The 24,784-nt window shown below is 48.4% G+C and overlaps 1 protein-coding gene across 3 annotated transcripts in view; it reads left to right on the forward strand.

Moving 5' to 3' along the window:
• Cyth3 (cytohesin 3) overlaps window positions 1-24,115 on the forward strand; it is a 92,819-nt gene extending 68,704 nt beyond the window's left edge. For all 3 annotated transcript variants that reach the window (XM_037198488.1, XM_028890319.2, XM_037198487.1), the window contains exons 5-13: window positions 7,682-7,800; window positions 12,201-12,281; window positions 15,249-15,361; window positions 15,567-15,715; window positions 16,717-16,828; window positions 20,840-20,916; window positions 20,997-21,068; window positions 21,164-21,318; window positions 21,558-24,115. In XM_037198488.1, coding sequence (XP_037054383.1) covers window positions 7,682-7,800; window positions 12,201-12,281; window positions 15,249-15,361; window positions 15,567-15,715; window positions 16,717-16,828; window positions 20,840-20,916; window positions 20,997-21,068; window positions 21,164-21,318; window positions 21,558-21,630 — 951 coding nt within the window. In that variant the 3' untranslated portion in view covers window positions 21,631-24,115. The remainder of the gene's footprint in view (window positions 1-7,681; window positions 7,801-12,200; window positions 12,282-15,248; window positions 15,362-15,566; window positions 15,716-16,716; window positions 16,829-20,839; window positions 20,917-20,996; window positions 21,069-21,163; window positions 21,319-21,557) is intronic.
• The last annotated feature ends 669 nt before the right edge of the window (window positions 24,116-24,784 follow it).

Raw genomic sequence — 24,784 nt, forward strand, 5'->3', positions numbered from 1 at the left:
GAAAACCAGGCCGGGTGATGCACGCTGTAACCCCAGCACTGGAAGGCGGAAACAGGAGAACAAGAGGAGCAGAAGCTCAGCATTGTCTTGAACTACAAAGCCAGCTGCAGGCCAGCCTGGGATGCATAAAAAAATGCATAGAGCCTCCAGAAGGGTGGGGGTGCGTTTAAACAACACACATTTACTTCTCACAGTTGGAGGGCTTTGGGTCTGAGATCACGGTTGCTGAATGGTTGTGTTCTAGTGAGGTCTCTCTTCTCAGTGCAGATAGCCACCTTCTTACTGAGTCCTCCATGTGAGGAGGGTGTGGCGCAAACTGACTTTAGAATTTCTCTTTTCATGAAGCCATAATCCCCCAACCCAAGGGTACCCAAATAAGCTTGTCCTACCCTGACTACCCTTCAGTCTCTACTTCCACAGGCTCAAACCTACAACAATGTGTGAGTTTTGAGGGACACACATATTTGAGTCTAAGGACACAGCAGATAATCTCACTCTGCAGCTCAGAATCATGTTTACTCCCCATGTCTTGCTGCACCGTGTCATCTTGTGAAAGCACAAGGAAATGGTCTTTCAGGTTAGGAGGGACTGTCAGTCTCCAGTGATGACACTAGGGAGCTTTGGTTTGCTCATTGTGTTGGAGTTTAGAAGTAGCACTGGGGTTTATAAATAAATCAGGAAAGGTTTGATTAGATCAAGGAAGTCTGGAGCTGCATTATCAGAGAATGCTATGTCAGTAACATTAGCCAAACAGTGTCTTCTAAAGCTTGAGGGGAAATGATTTAAAACTGAGAACTCTGTCCAGATTGTCACTAATGAAAGGAGAAAAAAAAAAAAGGCAGTGGCATTTTTAGATATAGAGGGACTCAAAAAGTTAGTTACTAAGACCTCTTACTATTTGTTAAGAAGCTGAGTAGATAGACCTGAAAACAAGAAACATACCCACAAGGTGCAGAAGCTGTGCAGAGCCAGGGGCAGTGGCTCAGGTTTGTAATCCCAAGACTGGGAAGGCTGAGGCAGGAAGGTCATAAAGTTCAGGATCAGCCTGGACCACAGAGTATGGCATGCCTCATAAAACAGTCACACACACACACACACACACACACACACACACACACACACACACACACACACACACACAAAGATATGCAAAGGAACCAGCAAAACCTAAGTCTAAACAAGTAAAGGGTTAGATGGAAAAATGTATTTTAGGAGTCCCAATTAGCTCAGTATGTTCTATACTACAGCTACAGCAAAGGAGAAAAGGAGAGAAAGATAAAGATAGCTGAGATTTCCTGGGCATTGGTAGGTACATGTAAGTTTAAATAATTGTCAAGATTTTGGGTTGCCATTAAAAATAGGGATGAAATAAGGTGTCAATTACTAGGAGAGGTTGAATTAAGGCATGGTTGCTGGGCGGCGGTGGCGCACACCTTTAACCCCAGCACTCAGGAGGCAGAGGCAGGCGGATCTCTGTGAGTTCGAGGCCAGCCTGGTCTACAGAGTGAGTTCCAGGACAGGCACCAAAACTACACAGAGAAACCCTGTCTCGAAAACAAAACAAAACAAACAAACAAACAAACAAACAAAAAGAAGGCATGGTCATGACAGGTGTGGTGGCCTGGGCTGCATAATGGGACCTTTTTATAAACTCCTCCTTCAGAAAGACCCCAAGAATCTCCAAGAGAAGAAATGAGAGGAGTAAGTTCTAACAGCAGATTATTGCTCACTACAGACTTGGCTTGGCTAAATTACTTAGGTTAAAATAAACACCAGCAGCGGCTGTTGAGATGGTTCTTTAGGTAAGAGCACTTGCAGGTTGGAGGCCCAGCACCTACATGGTGCCTCACATCCACTGTGACTCCTGTTCCAGAGGATTGGAAGCCCTTTTCTGGCCTCTGAAGGTACTGCAAATACATGGTGCACAGATATACATGGAAGAAAAGCACTTGTACACATAAAATAAAAATGAATAAATCAGCTGGGCGGTGGTGGTGCACACCTTTAATCCCAGCACTCAGGAGGCAGAGACAGGAGGATCTCTGAGTTCAAGGCCAGCCTGGTCTACACAGCTAGTTCCAGGACAGCCAGGGTTACACACTGAAACCCTGTTTTAAAAAATAACAACAAAAATAAATAAAGCTCTATAAATAAAAATAAATAAATACCAAGTGTCTCTTAGTTGAGATGCCCTTAGAGGAAGACTAAAATGAAGAGACAGGAAAAGGTACTGGGATAAAGGGCTGGATGTGCCCTTCCATTTCTACAGCTGTTTTTAAATATTAATTTAAATGCTGGTGTGATGGCACAGGCCTTTATTATAGCACTCAGGAGGCAGAGGCAGACAGATCTCTGAGTTCAAGGCCATCCTGGTCCAAAAGTGAGTTTCAGGCCAGCCAGGGCTGTTATACAGAGAAGCGCTTTGTCAAAAACAAACAAACAAACAAACAAATTGAATTTTACTGAGACATTTGATTTCTTTTATAACTAATTGTCTAATGTGTAGTACCCTATATCTGTAACAGATTGCCACAACTAGATGATTTAAGACTTAGAAATAATCCTCCTACAGGAGACAAGGAATCCAAACTGAAGACACAGGCAGAATGCTCTTTAAATATGGAGGGAGTCTGTTCCGGCCTCTCTCCTAGCTTCCAGTGATGGTCAGCAGGTGCTCCTTAGCTGTGAACTTACCCCCAGTCTCTCTCGAGGCCTTCTCTTCTGTGCACCTTCTTTCACTGTGTAGTTCAGGCTAGCCTAGAACTCGAGAGTGTCCCTGCCTTAGCCTCTGCAGTGCTGGGATTGGAGGCATGTGCCATCGCACCCGGTGTAACTGTTCATTTTTGTTTATTTGTTTCAAGACAGGGTTTCTCTGTATAACAGCCCTGGCTGTTCTAGAACTCACTCTGTAGACCAGGCTGGCCTCGGACTCACAGAGATCCACCTGCCTCTGCCTCCTGAGTGCTGGGATTAAAGGTGAGCACCACCACTCCTGGCTTAACTGCTTCTCTTTCAAGGACACTCGTCAGGGAACTCAAAGCAGGCCTGCTGCTATGTCCTCTGCTTGCCTGCGGCTCACTGCCACCCCCATGGAGCCCTTTCTTACTTACAGCAGCTGTCTTGGTCTCTGACTTTTGACTCCAGTCTGCTTACAATCTGTCTAGACCTTTCATCACTGTGGCAGATCACTGATGGAGTTGAAAGGAGAAAATATTAATTTGGGTCTATGGTTTTCCAGTTCGTCATGGTTGTTTCGATGCATAGTTTTGGGCCTGAGGTGAGGCAGAACAACATGGTTAGAACACATGGCAGAGGTCCTCTGCTCACCTAGACAACAGACAAAGCCGGAAGGGGCCAGATAGACCCTTCGAGGGCACGTCACCATCAGCCCACTTCCTCTAACCAGACCCTATCTTCCACAGCTCTGCTACTTTCAATCTGTCAACCTAGAAGAATCTTAATTAATGAAGTCAGAACCCTCCAAATCTAGTCTAGTCTAGTCTAATCGTGTCTGGAAACACTTTCACAGACATACCCAGAGATGTCCTTCACTGACCTAGGTGTCTCTCAGTCCAGTCAGGTTGACAAGATTAACCATCATAGGTTTTGGCCTAAACTCACCATTGACTTCCCTGTTTCTTATGACCAGGACATGTGTCTCTTGCAGAGGGGACCTTTCTTTGCTAAGGTCCTCCTTGTGTCCCTTATGTGACTTGTAAGCCAGAAATCACCTTGTTCTATTGGACTTTCTCACATCCTTGGTGGTTTATACTCTGAAAACAGTTCTATGATTAGTTCTCTCACTGTTGTGACAAAATGCCTGAGAAAGGAGACCTTAGCAAGGAGGGTTATGTCTGCTCCAGGTCAGGGTGCAGGCCCACCTTAGGAAGGAGGTTATGTCTGCTCCTAGGTAGGGTGCAGGCTGTTCTTAGGAAGGAGGTTATGTCTGCTCCCAGGTAAGGGTACAGCCCACCTTAGGAAGGGGGCTATGTCTGCTCCAGGTCAGGGTGCAGGCTGACCTTAGGAAGGGGGCTATGTCTGCTCCAGGTCAGGGTGCAGGCTGACCTTAGGAAGGGGGCTATGTCTGCTCCAGGTCAGGGTGCAGGCTGACCTTAGGGAGGGGGCTATGTCTGCTCTAGGTCAGGGTACAGGCTGTCAGGCTGGAAAGGTATGGCAGCAGCAGGTTCAGGCAGCTGCTTACACTGCATTGACAGTCAGGAGACATGGATGCTGGTATTCTGCTAGTTCTCTTTTTATTCAGTCCAGGCACCCAGCCCGTGGAAGGGGTGCCACCCATGTTCATGGTGGGGGCTTCTGCTCTCAGTTAAAACTCCCTTGAAACTTCCTCACAGACATGGCTTTTCTCCTAGGTCATTCTAAGTGCTGTCAGGTTGACAATCAAGGTCAGCTATTAGGGTGGGTGACCTCATTCTTTGGGAGGGTGGAGGCTCAGGACAGGTCCTGAGCATCTAGACAGTGTGTTCCATAAACTCACTGTGACCAGGCAGAGACCTGGGGTTCCAGGGTCTGGTACTCAGCCTTGAGACCACAGACCCTGAAGCCCCAGGTCAGTGGGGGAGCCAGGTGACTTGTTAAGGGCACTGGGAATATCTACATCTGCCAAGGGGTCATTGAGCTCTTTGAGGGGAGTGGACACAAACTCAACCTCTGGGTTTCATAGCCACAGTCAAGGTAGTCTCCAGGGACCAGGCCTGGGTCAGAGCCACTTCAGTCTCTGCTTCCATGAGCCTTTTATTTCAGAATCCTGGGTTCTTTCAGATGCCCTCCTCCCTGCCAGGGTAGCAAACTAATCAGTTTACACTCGCTGTTAGTCTTAAGAATTCTAATAACCCTAGTAAGGGTTCTGTAATGCTGGAGTATTGACCTTTGACCCTGAGGTATTAGAAGGTAAACTTCTGCCTAACCTCCTGTGATTGCTCTTCCCTCACCAACCTCCAGGGTCTCCAAGTACTGTGCCCTGCTGGCTGCTGACTCACCATCTCTACTTACTCCTAGTTCTCCTCACCTGGATGGTTGGTGAACCACAGTGTGAGCACAGAGCAGTGCTGCTGGCTTTTAGCCCATGCTCCAGGACAGACAGTGTCTGTCTTTCTGTCTGTCTATCTTTCACAGTAGCACCCAGGTGGACATGCTCTTTCCCTTTCCCATCAGAAACACACAAGAGTTAATTTAGGACTGTCAGGCTTAAATGACATGTTACATGGCCCACAAATTTTAGATGTAAGATTTGAAGCATCTTGACAAATTAAGAAACAAAATCCTCAAACCCAGAACAAAATGTGCTTGCAGAACATTGTAGGCCATCTTTCTGGGGCCACTGTTTCTCAGATCTATTCCCCCAGGTATCCCACACTATCACCAAAATTAGATTTGCTTTTTTTAAACTGTGCATAAGCAGAATGAAAATACACCTGCCTGGGACTGGGGAGATGGTTCAGTGCGTATAGTATTTGCTGTGCAAGGTTGACAACCAGAGATTGGAAACCCCAAACCCACACACAACCTGGATAGGTGCAGTGGCTACCTGTAGTCCCTGCCCTTGGGAGGCAGAGCAAAAAAGCCCTAGTTCAAGGTAGCTAAATAGATTAGCTAGAATGGTAGCTCTAGGTTTAGTGGGAGACCTTGTCTTAATCAGTTAAAAATGGAACACAGTATCAAGAAGATATGACACCAACTTAGGGCCTCCATGCATGAGCACCTACATGTGTACATCCACATATTTGCACCATGCACCCAGTAATTGCATATATTTACACACATGTACTTTTGTGTTGTCTTTTGCTGGGTACCATTCACTTTGTTCTTTCCATCTAGTTGCAATCTTCCATCTTCTATCTTTATCTTTTCTTTTACTGGTTGTCTGTTGCTGCCTGAAGTTTTTGGAAATGCTAAATAAGGCTGCCAGATGGATTGTGGGTGTATGAGGAAGCCAAAGCAGGCTTAGGCCTGGGAGTTACAGCTGGAAAAGCCTCTCTGAATTTGTAGAAATGCCTCTTGACACACGATAGCAGAATTATCTGTGTTCTTCCTAGCCTGGTGTAAGGTGGCTGGAAACCAGCTCTCAGGGTGTGCAAAAGGGGAGTGTTTTGCTGTTGTGGCAGGTCCTGGGAGTTCCCATGATGTGTGCAGTGCAGCTCATTCAGGCCTGGGACAGCCTTGTCTCTTGACATTGTCAGCTATGCTTTGCAGGTTCTTAAAGTGGGCATGTGTTCAGCTGGTGTAAGCTCAGTGGTAGTGTGCCAGTTAATATGCTTTTGGCCTCAGGTAACAGAAAATCCAGCCCCCCCCCCAAAAAAAAAAACCCTGGTTACACAATGGAGTTTTATTTTATCATATAGTTGCTATGGCAGTAAGTGACTCTCAAGTGACGGGAGCAAAATGCTTACCTCAGTCTCTCTCTCACATGAGAGATGCTGTCCTTCTGGCCACCACATGGAGTTCAACTCAGAAAGGAAGAGGAAGGGCAGTGAAAGGCTTCCACTTATGGCTGCTTGCCCAGACCTGTGTGACATTTGTCATTTGTATGTAAGGGAAGCCTGTAAAACAATTATCTGGGGTAAGGTGGTAGAATAAAAGGGTTGGTTGAAGCAGGGTGGGAAGAGCAGATAAAAGCACTTGCCATAGAAGCCTGATAACTTGAGTTCAGTCCCCAGTGTCCAGGTGGAAGGAGAAAACTGATTCCTGAAGGTCCTCTGACCTCCACACATACATGTCACTCAGACATGACACACACACACACAGTCATAATGAATAAGGAGAACTGGCCAGACGGCTCATCAGGTAAACACACCACCATACCTGAAGACCTGAGTTCCATCCCCAGGATTCCATGGTAGAAGGAGAGAACCAACTCATGGCAGGATGTCCTCTGATTGTGGTCAGTGATGGGCTCACACACATAAATAATTTACATTTTTAATCAGGTAAGAAATACTTCTTTTGGCCGGACATGGTGGCACACGCCTTTAATCCCAGCACTCAGGAGGCAGAGGCAGGCAGATCTCTGTGAGTTCGAGGCCAGCCTGGTCTACAGAGTGAGTTTCAAGGCAGGCACCAAAGCTACACAGAGAAACCCTGTCTCAAAAAACAAAACAAAACAAAAAACAAAACAAAAAAGAAATACTTCTTTTTAAAAGGTGGAGCAGGGCAGCTGGAGAGATAACTCAGCTACTCTTTGGGAGGACTAGGTCCAATTCCCAGCACCCACATGGTAGCACATAACTTTCTGAACTCCAGTCCCAGGGGATCTGACGCCCTCTTCTGGCCTCTGCAGGTGCGAGGCATGCATGAAGTACACAGACAGACATGCATGCAGGCAACCACTCACATGAAATAGAAATAAATAATTGTAAAGGGGGTTGGTGGTTATTGGGCTGCCCCATGGCAGCATCTCTCACCCACAGTAAGGTCCTGTGAGGCAGGAAAGACATGGTTTCCCCCCAAGCTTTATAGATGTGATGGTGTTTTAACTGCTGGGTAACATCTGAGTGGATGAAACACAGTATGACGTTCTGAAAGTCAGGCTGTGCAGGCTCCATGGGCTCTGGCATTTTCACAGTGTCCAGACCTCCCAGGTTACTGCACAAAGCATGTTTCCAACTTTGAAATGGATCATGAACGGACCTCCTGACCAGCACGTTCCATCTCATTTGTTCCTCAGGGCATTCAGTTCCTAATTGAGAACGACCTGCTTCAGAGCTCCCCAGAGGATGTCGCCCAGTTTCTGTACAAAGGAGAGGGCCTGAACAAGACTGTCATTGGAGACTACCTGGGTGAGAGGTAAGCTGAGGATGCTCTCACAGTTCTTGGGATGCAGACTATAGGGACAGAGAAGTGCTGCCCCAGTGTGACTGAGGATCCTTGTGAGGATAAAGGTATTGGGACACCCGGGGCATTTGGAATCTTACCACACCAAAGGTTAAAGTGGACCAAAGACCTAAATAGAAGAATTAAAACTATTACATACTTAAGAGAAAGTGTAGGGGTGAACTGAATCTTGATGATCTGGAATGACACAGGGAGTTCTTAGATGTAGCAGCAGAAACGCACACAACAACAGAAAGAGAAGGTGACTGAGGGCCAGGTAGGGTCAGTGTCCCATTGGAACCCCTCTCCAAGTCACCAGTGTCACTCCTTCCTGGCCTGTAAAAGCACTGCCTTCTGCAGGTTGGCCCAGAAATGTCCCAGACTACTTGGGGTATTTTCCCTGTCACTTGAGGTGACTTTCCCCACCTCAGCTAGAGGTCCATCTTCTGGTGGTTTTGCTTGGCTTGGCTTTGTTGATTTTTGAGATCAGGTCTTGCTGTGTAGCCCAGGCTGGCCTCACACTTAACAGCGATCTTCTCCCTTCTAAGGGCTTCTTCCTCTAAGGGCTGGAGTGTAGAAGTGTGCCACCATTAAGGACCGTCTATTGTGCTTAGCCGAGGCTAGGCAGGAAGACTAAGTCAGCAGGTGCCAAGAAGGGAGTAGTGTTCAAAGTGGAACACTGCCCAAGCAGGGCAGTTCTACTCTTGCTTTTCATTAAAAATATTTGATCTAACGTGGAACATTCCCCAGCTCATTCAGGGAGGTTAGTACTACCTGATAGCAAAACCAGACATTGACTAGCCAAGAAAGCCACGAACAAGTATCTGTTATGACTGAATATAGAAATGAATTTTTAAAAATAAATTAGCAAATCAGACTCAGCAGTATATGAAGATTATGTACCAAATGGTTTCACATGTGCCCTTACAGTCTCTAATGGCCATTTATTTTTGTTCAGTCACTCATTTATTTGTTGACTGCTGGCATTTCTAGCTCAGGGCAGTTATTTCAGTTTATAAGTCAGTTAAAGAGCTTTAGTGATGCTTGGTGGTAGAGTGCTTGCTTAGCATGCACAAGGCCCTGACAGTAAACCTAGCCGGGACACATGCTGAACTATCAGAGTGAACAAGCAAGCTTAGTGAGGTCACAGGAGGCAAGTTCAGTATGCCACGGCCAGTTGCGTTTCTGTCCAGTTGTATCTCAGTGAGCAAACTGAAGTAGTTCTATCTATAGGAGCATTGAAAAGAAGTAGGAGTGAGTCTTATCAGAAGACATATAGATAGCCTGCAAACTGAAACAGTGAGACCAGTGAACAGATCTAAACAGATGGAATCTGTCCCATGCTGACGGATTGGGAAGCAGGCTTGCTGTGGGCAGTACTCTCCACCTTGATAGTTAGATCTGATACACCAACAAAGTCCCACTTGACCTCTTTGCAGAAGTCAGCAAGCTAATAATGGGATTCATGTGGAAGGTTCCTCTTCAAAAAACCACTTTATGGTTACAAAATAAAATTAAATTTGTACTAATCAATACAGTGCAATACTGGCATAAAAGACAGATGTGTAGAAGTTTCATCGGGGCTGGATGGAGAGGTAGCCCAGCAGGTAAAAGCATTTTGATGCTCTGCTGAGGTCATTCTCAGTACCCACATCTGGTAGCTTACAATTGCCTGTAACTCCAGCTCCAGGAGGTCTGATGATGTCCTCTTCCAACTATTACTGTGCCTGAATTCACATGTACATTCTCCCTACCCCTGCCATATATACACATAAATAAACATAAATATAAAAAGTAGTCTAGAAGGTGATAGAATGGAATTGAGAATCCAGGAATGAACACCTATGTTTACTGTAAAATGATTTTTAACATATATAGCAAGACACTTGAGTGGGGAAGGAATGACCCCAGCAGCCAGTGTCAGGTGACATCTGTGAGAGACAAGATTGGGCTCCTCCTAACACAGAGAGCTTAATGTGGATCCAAGATATGAATGTGAAGCCATGAAAATTGTCATGATCCTGTTATTGCAAGGCTTTCTTAGATCTAGTGCCTAAAACCCAAGCAATTGAAGAAAGTGAGGTAAACGGAACATCACAAAATTTTAAAACATTGTACATGTTTGTTTATATATGCACATGTATAAGTGATAGCATGTTAACCTATGGGAGTTGGTTCTCTGTTTCCACCGTATGGGTTCCAGAATCGAGCTCAGGTTGTCAAGCTTTGTATCAAGTGCCTTTATTTGCTGAGTCAGTTTACCACCCCCAAATTATTTTTTGCTTTAGATAATACTCTGAAGAAAGAGGGGAGAAAAAGTAAAAGAAAAAAGCTGAGCGGTGGTGGCACAGGCCTTTGATCCTAGCACTTGGGAAAGTAGAGGCAGGTGGATCTCTGTGAGTTAAAGGCCAGCTTAGTCTACAGAGTGAGTTCCAGGACAACCAGGACTACACAGAGAAACCTCGTCTTAAAAAACAAAATATAAAAAAATTAAAAGAGAAGCAGCCCCTCTCATTGAAGAGGACCATTTGAAAATCTTACTTGATATCTGATAAGGACACAGCTAGCATATATAAAGAAGTCTAGCGAGCTGGAGAGATGGCTCAGAGGTTAAGAGCACTGGCTGTTCTTCCAGAGGTCATGAGTTCAATTCCCAGCAACCACATGGTGGCTCACAATCATTCATAATGAGATCTGGTGCCCTCTTCTGACATGCAGGTGTATATGCAGACAGAACACTGTATACATAATAAATAAATAAATCTTTTTTAAAAAAAAAAGAAGTCTAGCAGGTTGAACAGCCCCAGTCCCAAATCCTAAATGCTGTAGAGGTGGGAGTCTGCCTAACATTGCCTCTGGCATCCACCACTCCCTGGGGATCTGGCAGCTGATGTGGTCACAGGCCTTGTCCCTAGTTGTGGCCCTAACCTGGCTGCCAATGCTGCTCCTTCCACACTAACAGCAGAGGAGTGTGCATGTGTAGACACACACTTGGCCCAAGTATGCCTGATGCTGAGCCGCTTTGCCACTTCAGTGAATCATCTCACAAGTGTGGTGTTGCACAAATGGACTCAAGCCAACCTCTCCTGTCTGCCAGGACAGGCCTTGCATTGCCTCCTGGGAAGGTCTCATCATGCCCCCTTCTGGGGACACAGGCTAAGGAACCATCAAGGGTCCTGGAGACAACGGTACCCCATCTTCCCCAGTGCTGTTTCTAAGCTCCTGCCTTTTAACTTGAAACTTCCATGTGAGGGGAGGTGTCCTGTGGGGAGACAACACTAAGCTATGGCCACTGCTTACAATGTGTCTAGTGCTTGTGTGGGACGGATTGTGGCCTTCAGGCCAGGCCTGGTCATTCCCCAAATATGGTGAATCCTAGCTGTGCCCTGTGAGGTTGTAGGTATATTACCCTCCTGCAACCCATGGTGGGTGCCAGTCCTCTGATAGGGCAAAGGACCCTGGCATTGTGCTCTAAGAGTGTCCTCAGAGCACATGGTGAGCAGGCTTGTTGCAGAATTTGAGCCAAAATCTAGTGAAATACACTGATACATCATTTTTCTTTTTATTGCTAATTAAATAAAAAATTGCCTTTTATTGTATTTTCATGCTTTACATTTAAAAAACCAATAGTTTATGCCAGTAATCCCAGCACTCATGAGGCTGAGGCAGGAGGATTTTAATGAGTTTCCTATATTGTAGTTCCTGGGCTATATAGTGAGTCCCATGCCAGTCTGAGTTACATAATGAAACCTGATCCCCACCCCCCCAAAACCAAAACAAAACAAAAATCCCTAATATGATGTATTGTTGGTCCCCCGCCCCCAATTTCTGTTCTCCAGTGCATTTTATGGCTATGGCCTGAGAATGTTGCTTCTTATTTTCTCACACTCAAAACCCCATTGTGGCGCAGAGACTATAGTAAACCTTGCTCAGGGGCTATTTTGAAGGTTCCAGAATGTGTATAGGGCCTGAGCCTTATTTGTCTGTGTGAGTACTTTAGAACTGGCCTTTAAGATGAGTTGAGGGTATTGGTCAGTTTCTTCCCAACTCCTACCCATTAGGAAGTATTCTCCAGAGAGCCTCTCAGGTATCCTTTGCATTGAATCTGAAAACTGCTGGGCATGGACACATGCCTGTAATCCTGGCACTTGGGAGTGGAGGCAGGAGGATCCTGAGTTCCAGGCTTTCTGCAACTTAGTGAGACTCTGCCTCGAAATAAAAAACGAATAAAAATTCTAAAACAAATTTACAATGAAGAGCATGGTTGCTTGTCGTCAGCTACCATTACCTGCAAAGACCTGCCGTGGATATGTATGACTTCTCTCCAGGTGACTCAGGTGAAATGGGCTTGCCTTGTTTTTGTTCTTTCCTAGGGATGATTTTAATATCAAAGTTCTCCAGGCTTTTGTTGAGCTTCATGAGTTCGCTGATCTCAACCTTGTCCAGGCCTTAAGGTGAGTGGTTGCCTCACAGCATGTATAGACGTATGGGAAGGCTAGAGTGGCAGTGGCCATTGAGTCACTCCAGGTGACTGTGATGGACCTCCGCCCAGGCCCCCAAACAGCCCTGTAGTTCTGGCAGGTCCACCTCTGCGTTCTCTCCTCTGTGACACTCAGCAGCCCTGGGTGGAGCCAGACTTGCTCAGGGATGGGCTACATGCTTGCCTCGCTGTGGCCGCTACTTCTGCACCTTCTCAGTTTCTTTGCTGCCCTTCGTTCTGGGGTCCCTGCACTTGCTGTTCCCTCACTTGCTCCTGCAATGCAATGCCCTGATGAGAAGTGACTTGAGCTTCTGTCTGGTTTGAGGGTGCAGTCTGTCATGACGGGGATGGCACAGCAGCTGCCTAAGGTGTATGTGTAGATAATAAAAGATATTGACAGGTTTGTAGAAAGAAAGCTGAGGTGAGAAATAAGTAATAAATAAATAAAATGAAGCTTTCCATAGAGCTTTATTAGGAGAGGTCCATGCTCCCAGCCATGATGGGGCTTTGAAGCAGAAGAACCACCATGTATATATAGTATGATAGTATCCTAAAAGGAAAGAGACAGATGCTCCAGTCTGAGAATGGACGGAGTTTCTTGCTCTTAAAGGTTTCGTGGAGATGGGAGGTAGGAGGGAAAGTTCTGGTCCATGGAATGATGCCATCCACCTTCAGGACAGGTCTTCCCCATTTAAACCAATCTGGACACACCCTCAGAGACAGACCCAAGGCTTTGTTTCCATGGTGATTCTATATCCAGTCAAGTTGATAATGTAGGTTAACCATCATAGCTTGTATGTGCTTTCTTCCCATGCTATGCTTGGGACAGCCGCAGTGTCTCCCGGGCCTATTGTCACTAGATTTAGCCTCAGGCCCCAAGCATGTGGCTATACCAAGGAGGATGTAGATTGAACCATCAGATGCCATTCTGTGGTCTCTGTCTTGTCTGAGGAAAGCAAAGCCACTGTCACTGTCGTCATATGTGAGCGAAGGGGGATGGCCCTCAGTACTCAGTGCTGCTCTGGTGCCCATCGTTTGCTCTTGGGATTACCACTCTAGTTGCTGGGTCTGCAGTCTTGAGCAGATGGCATCTTGTCTTCTGTGATGGCATGGCATTTGGACTGGGTCTTCACCCTGGTGTATAGGAAGAGGTAACAAGGACTGGCCTGGTGGAGTCACCCCAGCCTGTTCCAAGCTAAGCCTACATAGCCGGCCTTGTCTGGTCGTGTCTTCATACCTTCGCCTCCTGCCTCGGGTTGTTTACACGGCCTTACTTCAGCTGCAGACTGGAATGTTGGCAGCCTTTGGTTGTGGCCTTTTGGACACTACTCAGCAGTTCAGCCTGGGCTGAAAAGCTTGCTGTCAAGAAAAGCCATACAGGAGTCTTGCAGATCTGGTTAGCTGATTTTAGGTTCAGTTTTGGAGAACTATATAGCCAGAGAAAGGATCAGACCTGATGATCCTGGAAAGCCAGTCCATGGCATAGCCGTTACCACTGTGGTTCTATTCTTTGCCACTCTGTGTCTGCCTTACAGTCAGAGGTCAAAGTCCAAGGTGACCTCTCCACCAGACCAAGGAGAGTGAGTAGCTGCTACCTACCTTGGGTTTGCTCCAGTGGGTTCTATCTTAGCTGTGCCCAGCCTGTAGAACTTTTTCCTCGATTCCGTGGATCTAATCAAGGATGCAAGTGGGACATGCTCAGAATGGTGCAGAGTCCACTGCTGGTGCAGGGGAATGACAGGCATTGCTAATGCCTGTTTCATTGCTTGTTGATAGAAGCTGGTTGCTATAGTGATAAAGTGTGAGGCTGGGTAAGAGGTCCTCAGACTAGGGGGTGGAAGGTGGTCATGGTGGGTTCAGAACTGAGGAGGGTGCTCTGATGGAGCAAGCGGTGGGGGTGTGGGGCAAGGAGAGCATGTCTGTGGTGCTTTGCTGACCATGTTGGGCAGAGTGAGAAAGTGTCAGAGATGGGCCTGGCCCTAGTGGCTGTCTTGAAAGTGGGAATAGGACTTCAGTCTGTGATGCTACTGAGCCAGGATCTGGCAGAGTGGGTGGCTGATTGTGACAGGAATCCCCCCTGGGAATGGGGGCAGTGGCAGGGAGGAGGGAGTGGTGGACAGGCCTAAAAGAAACAGTCCCACTTATCAGGCCTGCATAGGAGGAAGAGCCCAGAGAGGAGAGCAGGTCCTCCCTTGTGCCACTGTTCTAGCTGTGTCTTAAGATACCAAGCAGCCAGAAGATTTCCGGCGGCCAGTAGATCTGACATACTGAGCCATTGCTGCATGGCTGTCCCCGTGGATGTGAGCCTCACTGGCCAGGGTGACTCTAGAAGGCATAACCTTTCCCCTGGTACTTAAGGCAGGCAGATGGGGAGTGCTGGTGGGTGCCTTGTAGCCCGAGAAAGTGAAGCAGGAAGGAGTTGGAGATATGAGGCAGGAGCTCTGGTGTCACATAGGACATCAGGGGAGACTTGAGTGGGAGAGGAACCTGTGAGGACAGGGACATCTGTGGGCTTGGGCAGGAGTGACCCAGCAGCAGACTGTGGCTGTGGCCTGGAAGATTGGGCGGGTGCTGGCTGCTGACTCTGACCTGGCCTTGTGAAGAGTTCTCAGAGGAGCGGATGGATCCTTTATCCTGTCACAACTGTAGCAGCCACGGGGATAGAGTGGGCCCTGGTGATCACCTGGGACATGCAGAAGGCGGTAACGGGGTGCAGAACATGCTGGGATCCTGTTCAGGTGTGAGGCATCTGCAGCAGATCTTGAAGAACTGTTTGTAATTACACAAGAGGAACAGTCAACGGTCTTTAGTTGTTGAATAGGAGGAAACCAGCTGACTTCATGGTAGGCTCAGACTGAGCAGGCCATGGGGCAGGAACTCTGTGGGGCCTGGCCAGATCTGTTCTCCCAGGGTTACTCAGTGAAGCGTCCTCTCTCTACAGGCAGTTTCTATGGAGCTTCAGACTTCCTGGAGAGGCGCAGAAGATCGACCGCATGATGGAGGCTTTTGCATCACGATACTGCCTGTGCAACCCTGGGGTCTTCCAGTCCACAGGTCAGCAGCCTGCCATGTCCCTGAGTTGAGATGCTCCCAGCCATAGCTCTCACCCCCCTATGCCCCGTGGGGAACAAGCCCTCAGCGTGAGCAGACCATTGCCAGGGAGGCAGCATAGGCAACACTTCTGGGCCCCACTGTCCTGCGGGAGGCGGGCTGAGCCTCAGGCTGAGCCTCAGGCCTCCCCATCTGTGGCGTGTTGCAGATACGTGCTACGTGCTGTCCTTCGCCATCATCATGCTCAACACCAGCCTGCACAACCACAACGTGCGAGACAAGCCTACTGCCGAGCGCTTCATCACCATGAACCGCGGCATCAACGAGGGTGGGGACCTTCCTGAGGAACTGCTGAGGGTGAGTCCATAGGCCGCTTCCCAGTTGTGTTTCTTTTCTGTTGCTCTGATAAAATATCCTGACAAAGTCTAGGTTACAGCCTGTCATTGTGGGGAAGTCAAGGCAGGAACTTGAAGCACCTAGTCAAATCCAGTTAAGAGCCGAGAGAGGAGGAGTGCATGCCTGCTTAGCATTGCTCAGCTCACAGCCTGTTTTTGTGCACTCAAGGACCCAAGCCCAGGGAGCGGCACCACCCACTGGTAGGCTAGGCCTGCCTTCCTCACAGGTCAACCTGATCTAGACAGTTGCTCATTGAGACTTCCTTCTCAGGTGATTCTAGATTGTGTCATGCTGACAATTAAGACTAACCATCATCATCTCCTTCCCGTCATCATTTGTGGGGTTTCCTATGTGCGTGCGTGCGTGCGTGGGGCAGGGGTGGGGGGGGGCTGAGGTCAGGGTTGGGTTCTCCCTCAGTCATTTTTGGCATGTGGAGGCCAGAGAACACCTTTGTGGAGTTGGTTCTCTCCTTTCACATGTGCGTGAGTTCTGCAAATGGAACCTAATGTTGCCAGGCTTGTGCGCCCAAGTGCCTTGACCTGCTGAGCCTTCTCACCATGTCCAGGTGGTTTTGGTTGTTGTTTTTGTTTTTTGGTGACAGGGTCTCTCACTGTAAGTCCCAAGGATCCTCCTGGCTCTGCCTCTAAGATGACCGGCACAAACTACCAAACCTAGGTTCTTAGTTTATATAGACACTGGACATCTCAGGTAGGGTCTTCACGCTTGCGGGAAGCTCTTCACCAACTGGCCCATCTCCTAACCTCTTAAGTGATTTTAAATCTTCAGATACTCGTAATCCAGTAATGAAAATCAGGAATGCTGGCTTGTTGATTTCAAAGGTGCCTTCCAAGTGTCTCCTTAATTAGCCTGGTCTCCCGGGCTGTGTGGCAATCCTGTGCAGGAGGGAGGAGGATGGTTATTTCTCTTTACAGCGCCTGATTGGCTCTTCTCCTTCCTTATAGAACTTATATGAAAGTATCAAGAATGAGCCGTTTAAGATCCCAGAAGATGATGGGAATGATTTGACACACACCTTCTTCAACCCAGACCGTGAAGGCTGGCTGCTGAAGCTGGGTGAGCCTGGCAGGGTGGGACCTGCGCCTGCACCCCTCAGCCCACAGCAGCAGCTCCCGAGGGCTTTGTGCCCTGCTCCTTCCTTGGAGCCACAACCCCCAACTACAAGGCAGAAAGATTAAAAAGAAAAATGCAGTCAAGCCAGAGCCCACTCTGGGCAGCCACACATCCCAGCACTAGTGACTGTGTCACTGAGTTGTGGCCTTCCAGAGTGGGCCATGCTTGCAGCATCCACTGCAAGACCCATCCCAGAAAGCTACTGAGTTAGGATCCACGTGAACCCGGGTAGTTCTCTGCCTGGAAGCAAGTGCCTTTACCTCCAGAACCCGTGTGCTTTCTCGTGCTTTGGCGTGACTGTGACTCTGACGAGCGGTTTAAATGTGCCTTCTTGTTGTTTTCCTTCTGCCTGTGGCTCCCACCTTTCTGTTCTGTGACGGGCTGTCCCTGCTTGTCCTGCGTTAGGAGGTAGGTACCCAGTGGCTTCCTCCCCTTCCCGGCGGCGGCTCATTCTCTCCCCCACGTTGGTCTGTGTGAAGCTCCGGTCTGTGGTTGCCATTCATCTGATCCATTTGGCTTTGGACTTGGCTGGGGCAGCATCACGCAGGTGTAGTGTGTGTGATACCCACCCACCAGGGCAGGGCCCAGAGCACCTAGGACCAGAAGCTCATGGGGAAACTGTGTGGGAACAAGCTTGCCCCCCATCTTCAAGGTCCTGCAACAGTGAGGAAGCTGAAAACCAGCCTGTCCTTACAGTGCCACCCCCACACCACTAGCCAACAGTGTGTGTGTCTGTACAAAGGCTTCCTTATCGGACACTTAATGGTTTCCTGCATTTGGAACAAATGAGATTTTTAGGCTTCATTTTGACTCTAGGGGGGGGATGAAAGTATCATAGTTCAACAGTAAAGCCTGTGACATGTGACAGCACCCTGTCCAGATAATATTATTGCTGTATAATAACAAAGACATGAGGGATAGAATGCTGATGTTTTTTTTTTTTTTTTTTTTGGAGCTGAGGACCGAACCCAGGGCCTTGCGCCTGCTAGGCATGCGCTCTACCACTGAGCTAAATCCCCAACTCCTCTGATGATGATTTTAAAAATATGGATCAAGGGAGGATGGGCTGTGTCATGGAGACAGGTGACAGGTGTAGCTTGTGGGGTTCTCCTGAGGGTCTGCTGTCTCCCTGTGGAATCCTGGCCTTCACCATTCCTCTTTGGCTTCGCTCTCACTATGTCAAAGTTTAGAAATGTTCTCAATGTTGGCCTTAAAATCTAGTACCATAGCCTTGAACTTGGACACCTGAGTGACTTAGATATGCACCCTGAGCCCCTCAGGTCACACTGTGCTTGTGGACTTGGACTAGGAAGAGGAAGAGTGTGCTTCCTGAGCCACTGGCAGTGGACCACGAGCCCTTGAGGGACGGTGGCAGTATCAGCATCTGCCGCTAGAGAGGCCAGTCCTAGAGTGAGAATAAGTGAATGAAGCCAAGACATAGGCCAGCTCGTGCTTTTTAACCCGTGAACTAAGTGTGCAGAGCAGTTGACTGGTGCAGCCAGAAGCAGGGAGCGAAGGTCCGCCTTTGCTGTCGGTGCTGCACTGTGGTCTCCCTCACACCAGCAGCCACTGGCTCCACTCTGCTCTAGTGGTAAAGTCTGAGGCCAAAGCCATGACGACATGAGGCACTATCCACAGGTAGCACCCCACCCAGTAAGCTGGTGGGCAGAACAGCTTGCACTGGCCTTTCCCAAGTGCTTGGGGCCCATGGGCACTTCTGCCCATTGCTTCCCTCAGTTGTGTGGAAGAGCCCAGACCTATCATTTGCCACAGCCAGCTGGTACTTCTCCAAAAGTGTCAAGAGGGTGGAAGACATACTGGAAGCATTCTGCTGTCGTGGTGGGGCTGTGTACAATGTTGGATTTTGGCCATTCATGTTAAAAACATAGGATGTAGTTAGCGTTGAATTATCATGGGAGAAAAAGTATATATGGGCATGCATGTATCCGTGTGTTTATGTGCATGTACAGCCATGTGTGTCCACCTACACATGCTTGGTAATAGCAATGAAAGTACAAAAACATCCAAGTGTTTGGGAGCACAGCTCCTGTGCACAGGCTGAACGCAGGGTTCGGGAGTGGAGGGCATCCTGCCACCTTGTAGCAGAATCTGCTGTGACTTCAGGTTTGGGGCACTACCCCTGCTAGGCCTGCCTCTGAGCAGAATGGGATCCCTGCTCAGTGTAGGTGCCTGACTGTGGGAGCGGTGGGATGTCCAGGGTACAGAGCCAAGGCCCTCCATCCTCACAAATACCCCTTCTGGGCAATGTGACCCCATGCCTGGCAGGCCAGGGGGCTTGAGGCCAAGCAAAGCACAGAAGGGCCTGACAGCCACAGTGGGCGCACAGAGGAGGAGCAGGCACTTGGCAGGGGCTGCTGCCACAGAGACCTGGAGCAGCTCTGCCAACGGGAGCCCATGGCTAGGGAGGGAGAGAAGGGAGGGCCTGGCCAGTTACTTTCCCAGTGCTCTTGAGACTGTTGTTGGGAAGGCCAGAAGCACCAGTGAGGCTGGGATGACTGCAGTGGGAGTCTCTGAGGGAAGAAGAGGCGACACACAGTGGTGGTGGGTGCCTGAGGTGCAAGCTTGCTCTTACCTGATTCTGTCACCCCCTTGGCCTGGGAGAGTAGAGTACCTGAGAGAAGCAGCTAGTGTGGCTAGATCTTGGCATACCTTTCTCTGTTCCTCCTCACTGGAGGTGTTGGGGAAAAGAGAGGCTAAGCTGAGTTTCTCCTGGGCCTGCACAGATGGGGCTTCCCATGGATCCCTAGTTTCCTGTGTGTAATGATGCGAGACAGGCCCTGAGTGACAGGAGTGCGGAAGCTGTGATCTGGGGAGTAGGGGTGCAGGTCAGCTACCAGGAAAGATGGTGGGAGAAAGAGGTGTTACTCCAGGCTGGAGAAGCAAAGGGCAGGCCCTTAGGGCAAGAAGGGGTGTGGTGTGGAGAGGGCTGGGACTGGCTGACATCCCACTGTGCTCTGGTGATTCCCTCTCTACCTGCTGTCCCCTCCCCCCTCACTTTCTGTGCCTCCCGAAGCCTGGCTGCACTTCCCAGCACCCCGCACTGCCTGGGGGGCCGGAGGCACACTCCCCACTCCTGGCCTGTTGTAGAGAAAGCCAAGCCAGTTCCTCTGTATTGCCATTGTTAGTTCCAGGAGCCCACGGGACAGGGAGGGCTAAATCTTACCTGGAACTCTTGGTAGCACCTGAATTTGTTACCACAAGCAGCTTTTCCTTTTTTTTTTTTTCTTTTCCTTCAAATTTCTTGTCAAAAGCAAAAGCTGTCAGTAGAAATATTTTGACTGACAGTAACAAATAAGTTAGGGCAGAAGGAAGGGTTCCTTTCCATAGAAAAGAGCAGATACAGACAGCCGTGTGTGTGTGTGTGTGTGTGTGTGTGTGTACGTACACATGTGCTCCAGATCTTGTTAAAAGATTAATTCAATCTAATAATTCCCTGGGCCAAGAGTAATTGACTTTGATGGATCCCAGGGCTGCTCAAAGTCCCAGTAATGCGATAACTGCCCTGACGTAACGGGATTAAGCCTGGACAGACCTGGGTGAGCTGGCACTGACTTCATCGTGTTCATTTCATGGGGGAAAATTACGCTCATCCATTACAACTAACTTTTCCAGGAAGCAGATTTGAAAGTGTGCGTGACCTAGGGTGACCCTGGGTGGCCATGGAGAGAGGGCACCTGCGTGGGCCCCGGGTGGGGGGTGCATGGGGGCCCCAGCCCTGCACCCAGCCATCCTGGATGGTCAGGCCTCATGGCTTGCTCTGGACTTTCTAACTGGGGTTAGTATGGGATGGTTTGAAGAGGAAAGAAGCCCAGTCTTGAGCTTGGCTCCTTTGACAGGGCAGTGATGTGGTGCTAAGGGGATTCTGGGATCCTCTCTGGACCCTTGGGCTCCAGCTGCATGAACACCTGCTTCACGGGGCTCTTCTGCTCCTAGGGGGACGTGTGAAGACCTGGAAACGGCGCTGGTTCATCCTCACAGATAACTGCCTCTACTACTTTGAGTACACTACGGTAAGTGAGGCTGCGTTACCTTCTGCAGGGTCCCGGGAGCCTCAGGCTGCCAGGCCTGGCCTCACACATTTGTCTTCTAGGACAAGGAGCCCAGGGGGATCATCCCACTGGAGAACCTCAGCATCAGGGAGGTGGAGGACCCTCGGAAACCGGTATGAGGTTTCCCTGTGCCTGCGCCTTTCCACTCCAGATCTTTGCAGCCTCCCCTTCCTCCCTGCCCCTGTGACGGCTCTCTTCTCTCTACCAGAACTGCTTTGAGCTGTACAACCCCAGTCACAAAGGGCAGGTCATCAAAGCCTGCAAGACAGAGGCAGATGGCCGTGTGGTGGAGGGGAACCATGTTGTATACCGGATCTCCGCCCCTAGCCCCGAGGAGAAGGAGGAGTGGATGAAGTCCATCAAGTGAGTGAGGACAGCCAGGCTGCTCAGTCCCATGGGAAGCAGGAGTGTTGTGTGCACATATGTGCATGTCGGAAACCTGTCCTCAGTGTGTCAGGATTGACCTTTGTCAGAAACTCAGATTAGCCTGGTCACCCCAGACCTACACCTGCTGCTTGTTTTGTGTGTGCTTGTCAGGTGGTGGGACTGGGCATCCAGGCCTTGCTGCATTCACAACCCACTTTTCTTCCTTTCTTCCCCAGAGCAAGCATCAGTAGGGACCCATTCTATGACATGTTGGCCACAAGGAAAAGGAGGATTGCCAATAAGAAATAGGTAAATGCCGAGAGCCAGACGCCACAGCAGATGCACCGGCTGCTCGCAGGCAGCAGGACGAGGGGAGTGCGCTGCCCACGGGTCCTCCAGAACAGCTAGCCAAGGCCCGAGCCCTCAAAGCCTTGTGCTGTCCTCGGGGATGTTGGTCAGCTGTGAGTGTTTCCTTCCTGCTACTGTCCTGGCGTTGACCTTTGGGGACCCTTGTCAAAACAGCACCTGGTGACACAGCCTCAGGACCTGCACAGCCCACAGGGGACTCCTCCTTTTCTGGAGCCAGAGCCTCATCCACACCATGCCGCAACACCTGCTCTTTCGGGCAGCACTAGCTGTTCTAGAAGTCGCTGTTTTATATCAAAATGGGAAAGGAAAACCTACCATTTTTTTATCCAGAATTTTTCTCAGATATATAGGACTATAGCTTTTATATGCCTTTTTATATTCTGAAAATTATAATGAAAGATACTTAATTTCTAACAGTAGTATTTTTAGAATGGCAGCTATAAACTTAACTCCTGGACACACGTATATACTGTGCACTGAAAACAGTCTATATATGCAGCCCCCAAGCTTGAGTGGAAGCAGCTGGGGCCTGATGTGTCAGGTAGGGCCCAGGCAGCCACTCTGGGTGATGAGGCACTGGGGTAACCGTGCAGACCAGTATGCTTGAGAGACTCCAGGTGTGGCTAACTGCCACTTCCCCTCCTGTACCCCCGTAGAGACGAATCACTAAAATATGGTTATGGCTCGGGATGTTTAGCCTGTCAGTGTCGAGGCCTGGGAGATAAGAGTCCTTCCCTGGAAACAGGCTGTTGACGTGTTCACCACACGGAACTGTCGTCTGACCTTCACACATGACAGTTCCATGTGGTCCACCTGCACATGGCTTGTGTTGGCTTCGGTACTTTTGTTGCTTGCTGTTTCAAACTTTTGGTTAAGTGCTGCTCACTGACATAGTAATTAGAGCCGATACTTTGATGTAGTGACTAGGCATAAGCAGTCATACACTTTCCAACATTTTCCCCTTCTGAGAGAGGGAGAAGCTGAAGGTGCCACTTAGAAACCTATGGCAATAGAACCCTATATATACCAGGTGTGATTTCAGGGTACTGTGTGACAGGGACAGGGTGAGGTGGTAGGGCCTTTTCTGTTGCACTTCTGGGGAGGCCCATTCATAATTTGGAGGACCCTGTTGAGGCTGCATGTGGCTTGTTTGGAAAATGGCCTTCTCTGCCAAAGTGCTTGCCTGCTCTGTCTGCACAGACACACCTGGAGCTTGCATCCCGAGGGTCCTTGAAAACCTTCAACCAAATGCACTTAGACATGACTTTCTGTGGGCTGTCTTGAGGCTCTTTGCCTCAGAGGTAGCTGTCACATAAGATTTTGGGGATGGTGCTCAAGGCCAAAACTCCCTCCTGTACCAGACTGATCACTTTTTGGTTTATTCCCATGCTTCTAGGCTTTTACTTTTACTAATACCTCAAACCTGAAACCTTTGTTTGAGCTGCCTGGCTGGTGTGTATGCAGCTTGGCTTCCAGTCTTCCATGATCCTACCCCACAGCCTTCACCACCTCAGACCAGAGCCTGCTGCTGATTGGGCGCCTGTGTGTGTTGGGGGGGCAGGAGGTGGGGAACTGACATGCCTCCCATCAGGACTCTGGTGAATCTGCCTTCTCATGTCCAACCCAGGTATGGTCCTGGGGATACATCACTCTTTGTTGGATGTTGAGGATGTTAAGCATGAGGCCACCTCATGGTGTCTTTAATGCCATAGTCATCTTTGGGAGGGGACTTTGCCTTATGGCTGTTGGTTGGCTGATGGCCGTTGGTGCTAAGAATCCTAAGTTACTGGCTCTCAGAGTATCTACATGGAGTCACCTAACTCAGGTTATGTTGTGACAGTATTAACCCCAAGGGCATCTGGCCACTTCGAGGGCTTGCAAAGGCTCGGTCATACTCACGCCCTTTGTCTGCACTTATCATCGAAGCATTAAGCCCTACTCTGGCCAAAGACAGTTTCCTGTCCTGCTGGGCCCTGGTGTCATTTTCAGGTGTAGGTAGACTGGCCCTGGAGGTGTCAGAACACTTGAGTGACATGGTCCCACCGTCTACCTAGGAGCTGTTGGAGATGCAGCAGCTCTGTGCTTCGTGTCATACTGATTTTCAGAGCTACAGCTGTGCTTTGCTGACAAGTTAGGTCTGTTACAGACCAGAAACCACAAGTGATTTCTTTCTTTTTATCTTAGAAAACATTTCTATTTACAATAAATAGTATGTAAATAATGTACATATGTATTAATTTCTGCAGTGTTTGTTATACAATGTACATACTCCCACAACCTGCATGAAGAAATATCCTATTACTGTTGATATCAGAACTTCTGGCTATTTTATTGCAAAGCAAACAGCTAGTAAAATGGAGGGCTTACAGCTGTCAGAACTGTTGCAAATACTGTGTTCCCTAAATAAAAACATACTGCTAAGACACAACTGCCTCAGACTCAATTCTTCAAAACAGACATGGCTGTGAGTTTATGGAGAACAGAGTAAAACTGAGCCAGAGTCGTTCAATTTGCTGCCATTTATATACTATATAAATTTTACATGCCGTATATACAGTGGGGCAAGTGCTTTTTTAATCTTAAAAAAACAAAGATCAACTTTAGACATCTCTGAACAACACAAACTGTATAAACCATACAGATTATTCAGATACACACTGTATTAAATACAGTCTTTTCCCCACTCCCGTCTCCTGATGCAGGACCAGTGAATTATAAGTGTATCACAGTTTGATAGCATATCCATATTAAAAATAAAATCACAGTATGATTTTTGTCTGTAACTAGAAACTTGAAGGGATCAAGCTGACGACTCAGACTCCAATATCATATTGTCGAGACAAGACACAGTATAAAAAGTGTTAGGTAATAAAAACATACTGTAGGCTTTACAAATAATGTCTGGATTATACATTCATAATGCAAATACTCATCATAACTGGTAAATTGATTGGAATAGTTCCACAAAGTTCAAAAACAGAACTTGTCTATAAAATACATCTTCAAATCTTGAATACAACTAAAATGTGAAGCAAATTAGTTTCTAGTATCAGACATTGCAGAGGAAGCCCTCGAAGGTCTAGTTGAGAGCTTG

Source organism: Peromyscus leucopus, chromosome 23, assembly GCF_004664715.2.
Source record: "Peromyscus leucopus breed LL Stock chromosome 23, UCI_PerLeu_2.1, whole genome shotgun sequence".
Lineage (NCBI taxonomy): Eukaryota > Metazoa > Chordata > Mammalia > Rodentia > Cricetidae > Peromyscus > Peromyscus leucopus.